The 18150-nt window shown below is 44.2% G+C and overlaps 1 protein-coding gene across 1 annotated transcript in view; it reads left to right on the top strand.

Annotated features, from left to right (window-relative positions):
• The window catches only part of LOC144099367 (dnaJ homolog subfamily C member 13-like), a 153742-nt gene that overhangs the window by 111042 nt on the left and 24550 nt on the right, over positions 1-18150 (top strand). The window contains exons 35-39 of the mRNA XM_077632600.1: positions 6288-6471; positions 7474-7565; positions 12077-12182; positions 14994-15068; positions 16489-16689. Coding sequence (XP_077488726.1) covers positions 6288-6471; positions 7474-7565; positions 12077-12182; positions 14994-15068; positions 16489-16689 — 658 coding nt within the window. The remainder of the gene's footprint in view (positions 1-6287; positions 6472-7473; positions 7566-12076; positions 12183-14993; positions 15069-16488; positions 16690-18150) is intronic.

Genomic DNA, 18150 nt, shown 5'->3' with positions numbered 1-18150 from the left:
CAATTTTTTTTTGCCAAAGCGAAGTGTGAAGCCTGCACCGCAGGAAGTCCGACTTTGAGCAAGGCAACAGACAAGGAGTATGACCTAGCTGTAAAGCTCCAGCTCGTCTGAGGCAGCTGCAACTTCGAGAGGAAGCAGTTTTCTTCCCCGCGAGTAAGTGGAACTGCCAACATAACTCCCTTCGAGGTCAACATGAGGGCCATGAAGGGAATACAGACGATAATCAAAGGCGTGACTACCCTTGCAGACTTTTGCACCTGTATGACCCTGTCACACCGAGGTCTGCACCACGATACCTTTCAGGGACACCTGAAAACTTTTGTGAAAGCCTGCGAGAGCACAGCCACCGCAAGTGAAGCTTCCAGTGTGGCAGTCATCAAGGATCTCTATAGAGACTTCTTGAATCCAGTTGGGAACATTGATGTTATTTTTGATGGTTCGTGGATGACCCGAGGTCGTAGCCCTCACATCAGTGTGGGCTGTACACTGGTCTTGTGATCGGCCACATTGTTTACTCGAACTTTTGTCTCGGATGTCCCTTGGGACCACAGCCACAAGATGAAGGCTACAGTGACTGGCTCGCCACTCACGAGTGCCAGCGAAACATCGATTGTAACTCTGGCCGCATGGAAGTGGAAGCTGCGCTGACCATGTTTCAGGGGTCTCTGGCCAAGTATGGTCTGCGCTACACGACCGTCCTCTCTGATGGAGACAGCCGGACTTTTCATGCTTTGTCAGAAGCTAAAGTGTACGGATTCATAAAGATTGACAAGAACGATTGCATCAACCACGTTCATAAGCAAATGGGGACTGCTCTGCAGAACCTGGTTGATAGAAAGAAGGCTCAAGGTGAATCTCTTGGCGGGAGAGACAAGCTGACGCAGGAAAAGATCAAGAAGATCAACTACTACGGCTATGCCCTGAGGAGCAACAGTAATGACGTTCCAGGCATGAAGAAGGCAGTGGAAGCTACACTCCTGAACATGACTTCTACTGATGATGTCCCGAACCACTGCAAGTGCCCTGAGGGTGCTGACTCTTGGCGCAAGCTCAACAGAGCCTTGACCAATGGTGACTATCCACCTCCACACAAGAGTGCCCTCCCGGCTTGTGTTGGGGCTGCTCTGGAGCCAGTGTTTGCAAGGCTCTGCAATAAGAACCTTTTGGCATGGCGCAGTGAAGGAAAGACTCAGAATGCGAGTGAGAGCCTACACTCTCATTTGGACGCAAGCTTCAAAGAATGGGAATGCTTCTTTGGAAAGTGTGAAGCGGGCTGCTGCTGAGGCTGTTGCCATCTACAACCAAGGAAGGAGGTCAAGTAATGGCAAGTTTGGGCTATGCTGCTGGTGGCTGCCTTGTTCGTCGAAGCCTAGAAAAAGACGCCCTGCGTTTGCGTAAGGCAAATGGAGCTCAGCTAAAGAGCACTAATACGGAAGAGAGACTGACAGGGCGGCACAAAACGGGAGCAAATAAATATTACAGTCCTGGACTGCTATGAAGACGTTCTCCAGCAGCACAGGGCAGCATGCTGCCTAACATCCAGGCGGTTCTTTTCAAAGACAGAGTAGGAGATGTGTCGAGCGTCGCACCCAACGGTCCTTTTCAGGACCACCCAACTGCTTGCCATGGTGAGGGCTCGGATCTCCTTGGCTCCGGACCGCTAGGTCTCTCAAAAAACAGTTTTCAGGATTCAGAATATTGTCTTTAGAGCTCAACACCCTAGCCCTGCACTCCATTGTCTCTAGAAGAAATGTACCGATAACTTCATCAGAAATAATTTTTTTACAACTTCATCACGCTTACACGTTCGACATTTTTTTAATTAATGTTTCCTTGGATGGAATAAGACACTTTTTGTTTTGCTTTGTAGGGAAACAGATAGGGAACATCTAAATAAAATTCGTTGTTGAAGATTCCTCCCCAAATTTTCAGTAGTCAGCGTCAAAACTTTAAATGCGATTTGCTCAGCTTCATGTTTTTTGCCAACGTCACTAGCCTTATGGAACTTTTCATTGTTTTGTGGTGCAATTTTAATAAATTTTGCACCATTGAATTCAGGAAGAATTGAACTGTGGAGCTATGCTATTTCTATGTGTCTAAGTTGGACATATCAAATTTTGTGAACAATAATACCAGCTATTTATATTCCAGAATGTTGATGCATCCACATAATCGAACACTTTTATATGATGATGTACCTTAATAACAATATAAATAGCATAGCTCTGCATGGCAGGTTTTTGGCTACTGCTACATTTTAATGGGAACCAAGAAATGTTGAGGGAAAGTGTCTTAATGACCCGTAACAAATTACTTAATTATTAGGCTACAGTTATTTTTCCATAAGTAGAGAACTAATTGAGATAAGCTGAAACTAATTACATTGTTGAAAACAGGCAGAAGAAATACATGTGCATACTTAATTTCATTACAATATTACTTCTCCTATCCTCTCTTCCTGTCCCCTCACCTCTTTCATTTCATTTCTCCATTCTGCCTGCTATCCTTTATTTCCGCTGCCCCAGCTCAGGTGCTTCAGTATCGATGGCAAATGCCGGGGCTAGCAAAAATCTTTTCCTTCCTTTTTACTATTCTTTTTAATAAAACCACTACCACCACCACAATATCTCTAATAATAAAAATTTGTTTTAAGACCAGTAAGGGGGGAGACTGCTCTTAAAGAAAAAATTTGTTTCTGCACCAAATTTAATCAAATTACTTATCCTTGACTAGTTTTTCGTGCTGATTTCAAAAATGTCATTGGTTTCATGATAGGCTGATTATTTCCTGCGATACACTTAATTAACACCCTCATTAAAAAAAAACAATTAAGAGAAAAAGTGCATTATAAAAGTTCATGAATTGCACTTGGTTAGGTTCTAGAAACAGAAAGGGGTGCTATGTTGGAAACTTTTTTTTAATTTTACCATCATAAGTAGTTTTTAAAGACATTGAAACTCTAGGTACAAATACCGTAAAATTCCGAACACCCATGCAAGGGCTCCCCTAACTTCACTGTTAATTTCACATTCCCGCGCCGTCCTGAGAAAGCGCCTCCCATCCGCCCTTATCCCACACTGCGCCCAGGCAACACTGGCCTGCCCTATCCAATCCAATCGTGCTTTTCAAGCCATTCGCAATTTCGCATGCTCGTTCGCCACACGCCATTTGTCTTGTTTTGGTGTTATCTAGTCGGCAGTGCATTTGTACAATTGGCGAAGAAAATTTGAGGTCATACAATGGCTTCGGGAAAACGGAAGGAATGTGCACCAAGCGACTCGAGACTTCAGGCACTACTGGAAATGGATACGGGAATGGGACAAAAATTTTGAGAATTTGCTACAGGAACGCAAAACTTCGAAGAAAGTTGAATAAAGACGCGCCGCTGTTTGAGCTCTTTGAGAGGGTCAAGAAAGGCAGGACGTTTTAAATCCATTAGCACTGCGCTTTTTTCTTTTCTGGCGGGAAAATGTCGCCGCCATCTTGAATTTCGGCACCGTTCCAGGATAGCGCCCCCTCCCTACTTTGCCAATAATTTCGGTTTGCGGGGGTGGGGGCGCTTGCTCGGAATTTCACGGGAGTGCCTAACTTTCATTCAAAAACTTAAGCAAATTAAAAAATTTCGGAATTTTAATTACAAATTCTGCTCCCAACATTGCCTAATCTACACATATATATGGCTACATGCTAAAAAAAGAATAATGGTTCTATCTGCCATAGATGCCGAGATATGCTATTTTGGGATTTGCTATGAGTCCAAAATTACCATTTTGAGAAAGAAAGCAAAAACAAACGAAGTGTTGTTTATGGCAAAGTACTTAAAATTTATTCACATACTGGCATTAGCAGACACCTAATAGCCTCCTGGGATGTGCCATCCATGAGCCATCGAATGACACCACGATGTTGCCCGGATTCCCGAGATTCAAATCTGTGTAAACTCCCCGAACTGATCACGCACAGTCGGAAGTAAACTTCTGAGCCACACGGTCCACCGTGGGCGTCAACTTATTCTTGACGTATTTCTGTCAAGCTTTTGAATGCAGACCGCGGTGGGATATATTCATCACCGAAAATATGTCGTTCAACGCGGCACGCTGGTTTCCCGTTGACTGCATCGCGCGTGCGGCGAGGATGTTCACCACGAACGGGCTCACTGTCTGGTCGGTCTCCACACGCGGTGAACCCCTTCGAGCTAAAATGTCGCCACGGTTCGCACATGCCAGGATCAGTTCGGTGATGAGGCCGTACTCTCTATCGGATTTTTCAATTGTCACGTCGCCATTGCATACTTTGCACTTCAGTGACGCCAGCATCTCGTTCACCAATGCAAGCTGATGATGGAGAAGGTGTTGCAGAGTCTCTCATTCCACCGAAGAACGCTTCCTTGCACTCTGTTGCTGCCGCTGATGCCATCTGCTGAAGTTTCTTCTGAGCTTTCTTGTCCATTTCTTCTATCTCACAAGGTTGCAGCATTGGGGTATCATGACGAACACGACCGCTGCCCGATGAGGCTTCCGCGACCGGCGCCACAGTTAGGCCTAGCTCGGCCGGCACCTCCCGATCCGCTAGTGGAGGCGTATCCACAGCGCTTCAGGTGTCCGCGGGGCTCGAGGTGACCGTGGCGCTCTTCTTCAGGTTGCTAATGAGCAATTTTTTCCTCTTTTTTCCGTATCTGTGAGTCGTGCGGAACTTTGGTGCCGGCGTTGACATCGTCGCGAGATGCACCAGTGAACACACCTTGACAAGATGGCTACCGCTTATGCTCAACGGACGCTTCCAGCAGGCGACACGGGGCACTTCATCCATTTAGATAGCAGCCTTTAGTCACGTGCACTGACTAGGGAATAGCATCGCGCGTTGTGACTGCTTTTTGGCACCATTTTCTCCCTCATCTAATAAGCATAAAAGAGAAGCAACTGCGCGAAACTCAAAACGAAAAGCAGCTCTTCCAAATGAAACCAAGATGGCAGCGATCGCTGCAGTGAAACAATAATAGCATGTCGCAGAAAAACCCGTTATTGCGCGAAAATCTGCCGAGAGAGAGCTTAGATCCAAGTTTTCTACTCATTTTACAGCTCAGATATTGGCTCTGGAGATTTGAAAATTCACAGGTAGAGAAACAGCTGCAGATTTCGAAAATTCCATTTTAAAAAAATATATTTTTTTGCAATTTTTTTGGCCTCCAAGAGCAGTCTCCCCTATTAATTAACCAGTGAAAGATTCGCAGCATCCGATATAGCGGGCATCTTATGCCATAGACTTACATGGGTGTTTACCTGGACCAAGCCGGCAGTTTGAATTGTCCATTTTCCCGAATTAACGAGCTTTTACTGCATAATAGAAGTTGGCCTGCATCAACAAATTACCACGTTCTAATCATGTGACAGGCTACTGGAACTGAAAGCAGAGTTTCTGCAGACTAGAAAAGGCCGGAAAATAAAATGCAGGTGCCTCCTCTGCTGGCCGATTTCGCCGTAAACTGTAGTGCAGCTAGGCAGTTCTTTTGTGTGCGAATTCCTGAGGCTGGGCCATACCGATATTCACTTCCAAACAGTCATCATGGAGTTCTTGACATCACGAATTTAAATTGAGTGGCAGGGAATGTTTTTAATTTCAACTTTCTGAGCAATAAATGAGTCTTTTGCTGCTCGACAAACATCAACGCAGCCAACAAATAGTGACAGAATAAATTTTTAGTCCCGAATAAAAATTTGATGGCACTCTTCTTAGTGTGTCCTTAATATTGTGTACCACGGTGATTCCTTGTTATAGTTTTGTTGAACAGGTAGAATGAAATTAATTTGTGTTAATGCGTTGATACTCTGTTGAGGCTGGTATTTTAAATAAATTTGTTTGAAGTGTGCCTTTTTGTGTAATACTTTCCTGGCTGCCTCCTGTGCTATGGGCTGCTTTGTGTGAAGGCATTTGAAGAGGTGCTTCTGAGAGGTTTGATTCACTGGTTGCGAACTGCAAAAACTTGTACTCTGACCATTAGAAACCTCAAGTGGGTCGACTGTGTTTACTGGGATCTCTAAAGGTAGAATTAGGTTTGAAACGAGAGAGTAGTTACTCATTTCTGTTCACATAAGCACAGCCATCAGCTACTGGGTGAAGCTTCACAGTTTTCTGGGAAACTTTGCACTTGAAAGAAATTCATCCCAGTTCCAGGCCAAGTCCAAATTGTTTGAAATTAATCAGTAGTTTTCCTCATCCACTATAGCATGCCTTATAAGCCTGTATCTAGCTTCGGTCTGCAAAGATCCTCTCTTCAAACGGCCTTGCAGAACCCACGCCAGTTTGCCCTGGACCTGCTGGACTTTGTGGGGTCCCAGGCACAGTACCTGCACTCGGCTCGCTCGCTGGAAGACAACAGCAGCACGACGAACAGTGGCAGTGGTGGTAGTCAGCGGGTGGCACAGACCGAGCAGGCTCTTCAGGCCCTGCACAATGTCCTGCGGAACAACCCCGGTCAGTGTGCATGTTTTTCCTTCACTGCGGGAGTGTAGTTCAGGAGTTCTCAAATCTTTTTAGCCTCAAGGAACCCCAGTGGCTTTCAAAAGGCACTTGGAAAACCTGCGTTCTTGGCTTGCGTCCCTTCCTGTCTAACATGCATGCTACTGCGAGTGTTAATGCACTGCCTCTTAAAAAATGTCCGAATAATGGGCAGTGTTTAACACCATCAGTTTCTTTTTTTGTTTTTGTTAGTTGTCAGTTTTTGTTAGTTTTTGTGGAGTCCTCTTCTTGAGTTGTTCTAATTCTAATAAACAGCCACAGTTCGGAAGGGCATTCTTCTATGTACGAATAAAAAAACTGGCACAATTTTTTTGCCTGTCTGTCTGTTGCATCTATCATGTGGATGATAACTTTTGGGCTTTTTACTTTTTTGTTGCAGTGGCATTTTTTTTTACGTGATGTGTAAACATGCTGTGCCCTGCCCTTATTTTTGTGCCCTTACACCAAGGCTGGCTTGCACCGATCTCTACTGGGGTTCTCTTAATTTGCCTTTCTACTATTTGGCCGTTAATAATGCTGCCAGAAAAAAAACAAGGAAAAGAAAGGAACGGCATTTTGCTAGTGGTAAATAAATGCATGTGCAGCCTTCTAATGCAGGATTTTGTGTTTAATATGCAGACAGCTCTTGATATGCGATGCTACTGTCTGGCATGCCTTCTTTCGTAATAAAACGATAAGGTGAAATCTGGGTCGGAGGGGGGTATTTAGGAAGGGCTGCAGCTTTGTGTGAACATTGACCACAGGGTAATTTGTGTGTTTACCCCATCACTCATTTGTTCGTTTGGCCATTCATTTATTCGTTTCTGCATTCAGTGACCTCATGGGCTGTACACTGCAGCATGGCTTCTTGCTGCGTTAAAAAAGTACTGATAATCTTCTGCACCCTTTTAAATTTGAAATGTAGCTCAGTCTTCTAAACTGGACATGAAATGACGCTTTCCCTGTTCATGCACGCAGGCCTGGAGAGCCTGTGTGTTGGCCACTTCCGCCTGCTGTTCTGTCTGCTGAGCCTGGACAACTGCCGGCGCCTGCAAGCTGTCACGGTGCAGGTCAGTGTGCCCATACCAACTCTTTCAGGGTGTTATAATACGTAGTGAGAGATGCAGTTTCAAGACGTGTTAACACCGGTGTGTAGTGCAAAGCTGGGCAACTTGGTTTACGTTCATGATTTGAAGAAACAACGTGAAAGTACGACTTATGAACAGAAGCACCTCTCCTATGCATTTCTTCTTCTCATATGTCACCCTTTTGCACTTTTTGTTCCCCTCATGATAGATAACTGGAGGCTTTTATTGTGCAGGCTTGTTGGCTTGTAAGGGCACTGCCTTAGAGAGAGCCTTGGCTCATGCGCAAACCGTTATGGCACAGCTCAGCTGGTCCATTAGCAAGGCATGCCTTGTTGCAAATTTTCACAAGTGGCAAAATTTAATGGCCCAGAAAGAATTTTACAGTACAACTTAGTCTATAGATTTCATGGGCTGTTAAAGAAGCGCCAGAGAAAGTCTTCATATTGTATAGTCGAGCTGTTTGCCTGCGTTTCACAAACTCTGTAATTAGGTACACAAAGGTTTACATGTGATGGAGCTTGAACATTGGTGTAGCAATGATATCGGGTGGAATAGCCAGGTAGTGATTTATTTGGTATTTCCTATGATGTTGAATTTCACTGTCTGTCTTTGAGCCTGTTGAACATGTTGCATCTACTTCAACTTAATTCTTAATGAAGGGGGGGACATGTCTCTTAAAGCTATTTTTTATTTTTTGACTGTATTTGATTAAATTTACTACTCTCATTCAGTTTCTTGCACTGATGTCAAATATCTAGTTTTTTTTTTATTAGGCCATTTAGTTACGAAGATAAGGGAGATTGGTGGTTCATTATTCGCAGGAACAATGAAAAAATAACCACACCATGGAAATTGATATTAACATGTGGCTAGCTACTATAAAGCGTAAGGAATGCAATGTTGGGAGTACTTTTTTGATGTTGCAAATAATAGCGATGCTATAGCAATTCCAAGTTCAGTGTTCCAAATGTGGGTACCCTGTTGTCTGATCTAGAGCAGAACTGCTAAATTTTAAAACCTAAATTCCAAAATCCATTCCTAACATTGCAACATTGTGTACTTTACACTCTTCGCTACATGCCACAACAAAAATTATGGTTCTGCCTGCCTTGAAGGCCGAGATATCGCTTCCGCAGATTAGCAAGAAGTCAAAAATGGAAGTTTTGAGAAAATGAGAAAAAAAGAAATACACCCACTTTTAATCAAAATGCAGACAATATAGTGCCATATTTTGCATCCTATGTAACTAAAAGCCACCAGGAATGTAGTCAGTTCGACTATGGCCACCTAAATGGCGCTTTCCCAAGCTTCAAATCTTTGTAGAGTTTTTTGACCCGATTGCGCGCACAGAGTCGCCTGCTTCTCGGCAGCAAGATCTGCCGCGGGCGCCAACTTCCTCTTTATGTACCTCTGCCATGTTTTGCTGTGAGGGCCGCAGTGGGAAATGTTCATCGTGGCAAAAATGTCGTTTAGCTCCGTTTGCTGATTCTCGGTAACTTGCATCGCGCATGCTGCAAGAATGTTCACAACGAACGGTTTAGCCTTCTTCTGGTTGCCGTTCATGCGGGGCGAGCTCCACGCTGACGCCACATCACCACAGCACACACACCTGATAACAATCTTTATGGCGAGGCCATATTCTCGTTCACCTCTGCCTATAGTGATGCTACCGCTGCACGCTGCACACTTTACCACGACATCATCGCGTTCACGGAGTCCAAGTTTACGGCAACGAAGCCAGTCTCGATGTTGGCTGGCGCGGCTGCATCGTCGTCAGCGCGAGTGAGAAAATTCAGCTTTCACGTTGTTGCTGGAGTTGAAGCAAGAACTTGAAGTTTTTCTTGAGTTTTAACCTCCCTCTGCACCAAATCTGCACGCTGCAACATTGCAATTTCATGCCGAACGCGACCACTGTCTGCAACACTTTGACTCGTCGATGAGCTGGCTAGGCCTACTTGAGCACTGTCGGCAGCTTTGGCCTCACTTGCCGTTGGCAGCAGACTGTTCTTGATGCCCTCCGAAGGAATGGCGCGCTTCTGGAAGTTATAAACAAATCGCTTCTTTCTTTTGCCGGACTTGTGCCTCGTGGCGAACTTCCCCGTTGGATCGGATATCGTTCCACACTTCTCACAAAGAACGAAGAGACGCGCCTCACATTGCTTGCAGAGTGGAGCAGACGACGGCCTCGCGCAGCCAATCACAGTGCGCTGGCTCACATGTGCTTTGGTCACGTGCACTAGCTCGACGAATAATACCGTGCATTGGAACTTCTCTTTGTGCGTGGATTTAGACATCACCAGCGAACTGGCAGAGGCATTTATGGTGGAAAATTGTAAAAGAAAAGCCACTCTTTCCAATGAGACCAAGATGGCTGCGATCGCGCGCATGGAAGAAGAGCTACGTGCTGCGACAGAAAGAGCTGTTTTTGCGTGGAATTGAGCTCACGGGGATGTTATAAATTGATCTTGCGGCGAAAATACTGAACCACGTGACTGAAAACCTGGTGAGTTTAAGGAATATTAGCTGTAGATTTCGAAAATGTAATTTTCAAAATATCGATTTTTCTTGCTATTTTTTCGTTTCAAAGAGCCGTGTCCACCCTTAAGCTGCTAGCACAAAGAGTTCTGCAGGGCTTTCTGAAAACTCTCAAGTTGAACATTTCTTTTGACTGAATTTGGGGCTATTGCTGTTCTAGGGCCACTCTCCAAAGCAGTAATGACTTGCAAAGCAGCGGAGCTCTTGCGGTGCACCTGTTACTGGTGGCGTTCCAGTCAGAAATGGTTGTCAGACTGCCACATTTATATTAGTGGGGATAAAATCTTTCTCAAAGGCGTCACCTATAAAATTTGGTGCTGATGTGTTACTGAATGGCAGGGATTGCAAGCGTGATGGTAGACCAAACTTCTAAGGCTGAAGACACCTGAATAGCTTCATAAATTGTCTCTTGTAGTTTTGCCATACATGTACCCTATGTTGGGCACCTTTAGGCAGGCCTGATGTATGGTCTTAAAGGTGTCTTTTATAAACTGCTCTTGGTTTTAATCTCAAGACAACATGGGCAGACCCATGCTGATGTGTGTACCGTTTCATATATATATTTTTTTCCTGTTTTATTTGGGGCATGAAAATATTAAAAATTGGAAATATGAATATACTTGATGTTGGTTTATATTCGATGAGAAAAATTTATATTTTGAGTAATTGCCGAATTTTTTAATATCTTCCAGCAACCGAATACCTCACTGACTTTAATAAATTTGATTGTGACAAAACCACAATATCTGGGAAATTTATCTGAAGATTAGAGTTCAAAGGGCCAGCAAAACATTGCAAAGGCATCCTGTTTGCTTTATCTGTCTTTTATTGCATAAGTTCACATTTGGATACTGCTGAGATTGGACATAATACGAAATTCTGCAAGCAATTCCCACAAATGACACCTGTTGAGAACAAGATGGCTGACCGTCCTCTTTGAACAATCACAACGTAAAAGTACATTTTTTCGCTTGTGTGTTAGACCCTTCCATAATCTGTTACATACCTAAAGCCCACATCCATGGCACCTTTTCGCTCTCCTTCATAACTCTTCCAGCAGGACCGTTGCCACCTCATTTTAGTCAACCATGATATGCACGAAAGCCCACTTCCAAAATTTTTCATGAGGGTTTTGAAGGGGTGATACCCTGGGGGAACTTCTCTCTTTGCAGAGTCTTTCTCTTAAATACAACGTAGGGTGGAAGCTTCCTTCCATCAGCGGTGATGCAAGACATCACTGTGCACCTTTGCCATTCAGCGCCGGTAGTTCGCACAGAGACAGTTTTTGCCCCTCTGGCTTCCACCATGCAATTTTCAAGGGCTTCAAACCAGACAGGGGTCTGATCAGCATTGCCTATCAGTGAGAGGTCATACTCATGCTCCCCCCGAAGTGCGTTGACAAAGTGATGAAACTTCAATATGTGGTCCTCGTATTCAGCCTGGCAGCTTCTCGCTTAACGTCATTCGACGGCGGATGGAGAGTTGGTGCTGTTTCTTAAAACGTTGAAGCCACCCTCGACTGGCTTTGAAGTCCTTAGGTCAAATGTTTATGTGCTGAGTGATAGCGATTGCTTTCATACAGATCATTTCTGTAGTCACCGCGAAGCCGTTTCTCCTAGTAGTGTGAACGTACTTGATGAGGTCCTCTTCAAGTGTTGGGAGCTTGCACTGTTTCCCATGGAAAGCCTTCCGGGTTTGGGTAGTCTCAGCAAGGTCTTGCATTTGCGTACACCAGCAGCGAACACACTTTTCGTCGATGTCAGACTTGCGCTTGGCCTCCCGTTTACCGTGTTCTTCAGCATATTTTTAACTAGTATTCTGGTTCATTTTGAAAGTACATATTGGATGCTCTACGCAGTTTTTTTTTTTCTTCTGTGCCACATCCACACCAAGAATCTTGTGCTCCCCGACCCTGCATTGAGGTAAAGTGACTGCCTGACTGGTGATTGTGCCTACAGGTGATTCAAGCACTGACAGGAAGCCAGGAGTGTGTGAGCGACATTGCCAACTCAGAGGTGCTGGTCTATCTGCTCCTGGTGTTGGTCACCTTCAAGGAGGCTGAACGTGAGCTGTCCTTCGCTACCTTCCTTCTTTGCACCTGGTGCAGCTTGCACATGGTGGTTGCTTACATAGGCATCACAGTCATTTACAGCAACATGCAAAAAAGAAACAACCTCTTTTTGCGTACCTCTTACTGTATCTCTAGAGATAGTTGCATCACACTGTACTTAAACACCTCATTAATTCGACCCCCTTAAGTGTTTCCTTACCGTGAGAAAAAAACTGATTTTGAGGGGTTGAAAATAAATATTACTTCTTCAAGAAGTGCTGAATGCACTACGCATTGTAATACATCAAATTGTAACTGATTGTTTATACTTCCAAACAAAAAAAAAATGCTGAAGTTGTGTGTGCAAAATTTTTCGTAAATTTATTAGATAAATATGCTGCCAACACAAAAAAAAAGAGAATACAAGCAAATCAGAAATAAGCTGCTGCACTGAGCTAAAATTGATTGCAGAAAGATTAAAACATACAAAACATTACACATGTTGTTGCCTACCATTCTTGTGACTTTCAGCTGGGTGCATAATACACTTCTCTTTCCGTGGTCTTCCTCAGGTTAGGCAGAATGACTTCTGTGCCACTATAGAAAGCAGTTGCGCAAGGGTATGAAGTGGAGGTAGATATGTGAAGTGCTGCACATTACACTTGTTCTGTCTTGCCTTTTTTTATACTAGAGCTTGGAGTTCCTACATTTCTTAATTTTTTAAAATTTTTTCAGGTGGTAGTGAATGGGTTCTATGGGTGAAAAGGAGACGTGGCCTTCCTTGACAGCTTACTAAAAAAAAATATGCTGGCGCATTTGATAAAATGTCCTGGCAGTATGCTGCAAAGACCCTAAAGCATCAAGTAAAACCATTCTCTTCATTTACAAATTAAGACCACTGCAAAAATACAATGTGAACAGCAAAACGAAACACATGAGCATGCGCTGATGTCACAGGCATCTGAGGTGAAGTCTTGCAATCGAAACTGAAATCTGACCAATCTGCGTGGTTGTCCAACTCACCACAACTGCTCTTAAAAGAAAATATGCAGTTTCGTTTTTCATGTCGCCTCGCGTTAGAAAATGAAAAACAACACTGAAACCAAAGAGATGGTGTTATAAAAGTAAACTAGATGGCACAGCTTGTCCAGGAGCACAGTCTTGAATTTTTGACAGTGGGTTCAAGACGTCAGTTATATACCGTATTTACTCGCATAATTGTGCACATTTTTAAAAAGGGCTTTAAAAAGGGGGTGTGCTAATTACGTGAAAATTTTCTGAACATGTCTAAAAAAAAATGCTATAAAGGTCGTAACTAGGAATGTATGCTGTATACTGCCGCTTATATGTAGACCCCCCCTCTCTTCCAAGCCCCCCATCTCGCATCCCTCGCTGGCCAAAAAATAAATAAAAGCTCACTCCAAATGTAAAGCACGTACCCCCTCCCGCCCTGCCCCATGTTATGTAGTTCTCCATGGGATGGCATGACGGCACGTGCGCAGCTCAAAGCAATAAACACACAATGATACAATCGTGAAGTCAGCGGTGGGAGGCAAAGGTGACAACAGGCGGTAAAACGGCGCCCTCGCGTGCAGTCTGGCTCGCTAGTGAGTGTCAAGCCGAGCAGCAAGCGGGTTGGTAGTTTTGGATTCAGCCGTGCGCACAACTGTTCGTCTGGGAAAGTGACTGCCAGTATGAGTGAGCTGGGTAAACAGCGCACAATTTGTGCCCTCGCCACTCTCACCTTTCGAAACCGTACTTGGTGACGCGGTCACATCGATCTTCCCAAGCCTGCCTTGCATTCACCCGCATTCGTGATGGTAGTCTGGCGCTACAGAAAGCGCAGAATATGCGAGCGAAAGCTTTTTTTTTTATCAAAAATCTGGGTAAAAGTTTAAGGTGCACAAATTATGCGAGTAAATTCGGTATTTCAAACCGATGGGGGTACTCTGGAACCCTTGTTGGATCCTCACAGACATTCAATTCACTGCAGTGTGTGGTCTTGAGTACGTCTTGCTTATGACCATGTACTGAAAAATAACACTTGAATCAATATGACTGCAAAATGCAAAAATGTTTGAGTTGAAATATTTTATTATGTTGAAAAAACAAATAAAGAGTACCGTTGTAGCCAATCTACAGGCAGAAATCTCAATTTTCACCTGAAGCATGTGAAAGAATCCAACACTAGCTCTCACAAAAGTGCATGAGTGCAGCTGTATTGTATGAATCAGTAACATTAATTTCATGAAGAGTTAGAAGTATTTGTCATAGCTGGAGAGTGTGTTTTTTATCTGTTTAGGATGATTATATCTGTTGCTTGCATGAAAGTGTGCACCATTAGTGGGAATCCCAGTGCCTTGTGGCTTGGGTGTATTGGACTTCTCAGTGGGAATTGTTTGGTAGTGTTGCACAATCACTGACTGATTTTTCGCGCTCGGTGGGACCAGAAAAAAAAAAAAAAAGGTGAGAATAATCAGATACGTAGTCCAAAAAATTTGTTAACTTAAAAAACATTGCTGCTGAAAAAAAAAACGGCATGAAAAATCTCGAATTTAGCCATTTCTCACGTTACGCTTGCTTGCAAGTGATAATATTAAATCCGGTTTGAAATGCCCTCTTGCTGCACTGCTGACTATCGACAGTTAACAGCACCTGTAGAATGGGACACAAGAACACTAGGCAGACTGCACAAGCACCCTGTTCTCTTGGTACTTTCTACCAGTGCTGTTAGCTGTCAGTAATTTGCTAGCCAGCCCGCCCCAGTTCCTGATCCTCTGCTGATCTGTGAGCCAACTGCTGAGCTGCTGTGCTTGACATTCCAGAGAGGCTGGTGGTGCTGGACACACTCCTTCCACTGGTTTCAAACAGTCGCCTGGTCAAGGAGGCCATCGCCAAAGGTTAGTGTTGAATGCACTGCAAGCATTGCTAGGTTGGCATAGTTTCCTCTCTTTTTCCAAGCTCTCTGGTAATCCTTTCCTTGTTTGCTTGTTTAATAGTGGATTTGCACACACTAAAGGTGCGCGAATATTTAAATTTTGAATACAAATCAAATACGAATACCAGAATAATGTCTTCAAATATTGAATCAGATATTTGTTTTAAAAAATTGCACAAAAAGTAAAAATTGGTGAGTGTTGTCATTTATATTTATTTTCTTTTTTCAGTATAGCATGTGGTCTTTGCAAATGGATTTCTTTGCAACAGCAGTTTGTGGGGGTGAATATGCAACAGCAGTTTGTGGGGGTGAATATGCAACAGCAGTTTGTGGGGGTGAATATATCAGTTTTTTTTTTTTCCCTGTTTTCTTCCTTTTCTTCTGGTTGTGAGCTTGGTGCTTTCGCTCTAGATCATTCCATTATGTGAGCTGTGGCATGACCATGCGCGACCAGCTGCATCATGCCATGGCCAAAGCTGCAGCCACTAGTTTTCACTGTTGTGCAAGGAGGACTCCATGAAGTCATGTAACAGTGGTTGGCACAAGCACTGTATGGCTATGCTGCACACGAGGCCACCATGAATTCCAACCTGGCACTTCACAGCTCGCCAGCGCAGTGCTGCTCACCTTTTCCCTCGCACTCGTTGTTTTTTCCATGCAAGTGCCGCCGTCGTCAACACTGCAGAAATAGGAAGAATGCCCTAGAGTGCTGTTGCACTGAAACCTCGCACTTTTGCATTGTGATTGCTCGAAGTGGATGGTCAGCCATGTATTTTGATCAACTTCGATATGAGGGGAAAGCCCATGTGCGAAATTTGGCTTAAGGTCCAAGCTGAGCTGCACCTGATGATGTAATAAGTGGAATGTGACCAGCTTACTTGCTAACCAATGGAGAAAGAAGTGAAGATGCTTTCGGACTGTTTTCCTGATGCTTTCAACTCTGTCTTCGGATAACTTGCCTAGATATTGTTGTTTCATCCCAGCCTGATGCATAAAAGTTTGCGGTATTCAGTTTCTGTTAATTTTTGGAGGACTTTTCAGTATCCTTTTTTCAAAGAAAATATGTACCAAATGACAAGTATATATTTGATTTGTATTCTGAATTCCAGACAGTTACTTGTCTCTACCGGTGAGCGGTAGAGGTGCTCAGCCCTCGATTATAAGTCATAAACATAAGTCATAAACAGTGTGAAAGTGACTGTGACAGAAGTGGAAAGACAAACACAGTGTGGCGCTGTATCATTTTTGTGTCTCTTCTTGTGTTGTACCTTTTTTTCACTGTTTCAGTGTAGTTAGTGATTGCAAACTTGCCCAGTCTTCTATCCTTCATTGATTCGTGGATGTCCTCTCCATCATCGTCATCATCATCCTGTGTGTGGCAGGTGCGGTGGTGTACCTTCTGGACCAGTGGTGCAATGGCACGGATGAGACGCTACGTGAGCGGGCAGGGGAGCTCCTGGCCAAGATGGCTGCCGACAAGCTGCACGGTCCACTGGTGCGCAGCACGGCCGGCCGCTTCCTTCCAACTGTCTTCCTGGACGCCATGCGCCAGGGCCCCAAGGAGGCCCTGCACCTTTTCCAGGGTGGGTGTGCCATCAGCAGGCTGCGCGGGTAGCGACCAATGAGGGGAGATGCTATGACCTCAGTCCTGGGCTGCCTTGTTTGCAAGGTATTGCCTTTGCCAAAAGTAACCTTGCAATGGGGCTTGTTTCTTAGTTGTGTAGTGGAGCAGCTGCGGCACCTCTTCAGCTCTTAGGTCTGCGTAAGGTAACGAGAATCTTTGTGTTCACCTTTCAAGGCCATTTGGTCTATAGGGGCGCTGTACAGCTGAGAAGCAAACCACATTGCATGGTTCTTTTTAGCAGAGACAACACCTTGACTGTAGACATTCATGCTGCATGGTCTCTGCTGCGTGCCAACAGCCTCAGTCCCACCTTCTGCTGGTATTGTCCGCTGCTCTCTGGCTGAGCTGAGTAGATGAGCAAGTTGTCATTGTACAAATGCAGTGTTGTTATATATTTGAAGTGTGGTGAACTGGGTGAGCTTACAAATTTTTTTAATAACAAGGCAGCAAATCTGACATGCCATTAAGAAAGAGAAAAATAAAGCGCAGTGCTATATAGTGCTGTTCGGTGTCCTCTGCACTCTGGAATGTGATGTCTTTTTTTTCCTGCTGCCTTGTTATTTTGAGTGCTTAGCGTGCAGTGCAATCCACAACAGCCTTTTCAAAAGTTGCAAACTATGGATGAGCATTCTTAGTGAATGTAAACAGCCTCAAAACACCATTCACAAACTGGTGGGAGCCGAGGAAGGTACATATGCCTGACATTGGCATATGTGAGCTTGTTCTGCGAGTTGCTTACTTGCTTTGCAATGTACTGTTGAATTTTGATCACACAATCTCACTTTGGTGCAAGAAATGTTATTATCACCTGAAATTTATATAGTCACAAAACAAATAAATTCTGTGTTGAAGCACAGGATATGCATTCACGCAGATTTATCAGATTTACAGCTTGTGGGAATCCTGAAAGCTGTAATACTTGGCTAATACAAATTTCCAAACATTTTCTGGTTGCAAAGGTTAACCCATGAGCGTGTGTGCATCTGGTTATGCTCTCACTATATGCTCACAGGTACGCACTGTGCAAATGGCGATCAGGATGGTGTCAGTGTGCAGGCCTTGCTCCAGCACTCAGTGCTCTTGGTGCATGACGTACAGTTGACTGTTGTGGTGCTGGTTGTAAGCAGGCAGTGTGTCCCCAGTCTTTTGTCAGGTGTGCACCATCCCAGTGTCATCCCATCCTCCCTTCCGCCCCCATTTTTCAGCTGGATCATTTAGAGTAGGCTGTTTTGTTGCCACTAAATCCCAAATCTGTCTCGCCTCCCTTCTGCTTTGCTGCCAGTGGTCATGGCTGTTTCGTTCAGGTGATCCGTAGTGCTGCAGGAGAATGTTTGGAACACCCGAAATTCTGCACATTTTTTACTCGTTGGGCTCTGGGCAAAAATTCTTTACAAATGCATTTCATACTGAAATTCATATC

This window comes from Amblyomma americanum, chromosome 7, assembly GCF_052857255.1.
Source record: "Amblyomma americanum isolate KBUSLIRL-KWMA chromosome 7, ASM5285725v1, whole genome shotgun sequence".
Taxonomy (NCBI): domain Eukaryota; kingdom Metazoa; phylum Arthropoda; class Arachnida; order Ixodida; family Ixodidae; genus Amblyomma; species Amblyomma americanum.
The sequence above is the reverse complement of the archived record's forward strand: the minus strand, read 5'-3'. Positions and strand labels throughout refer to the sequence as shown.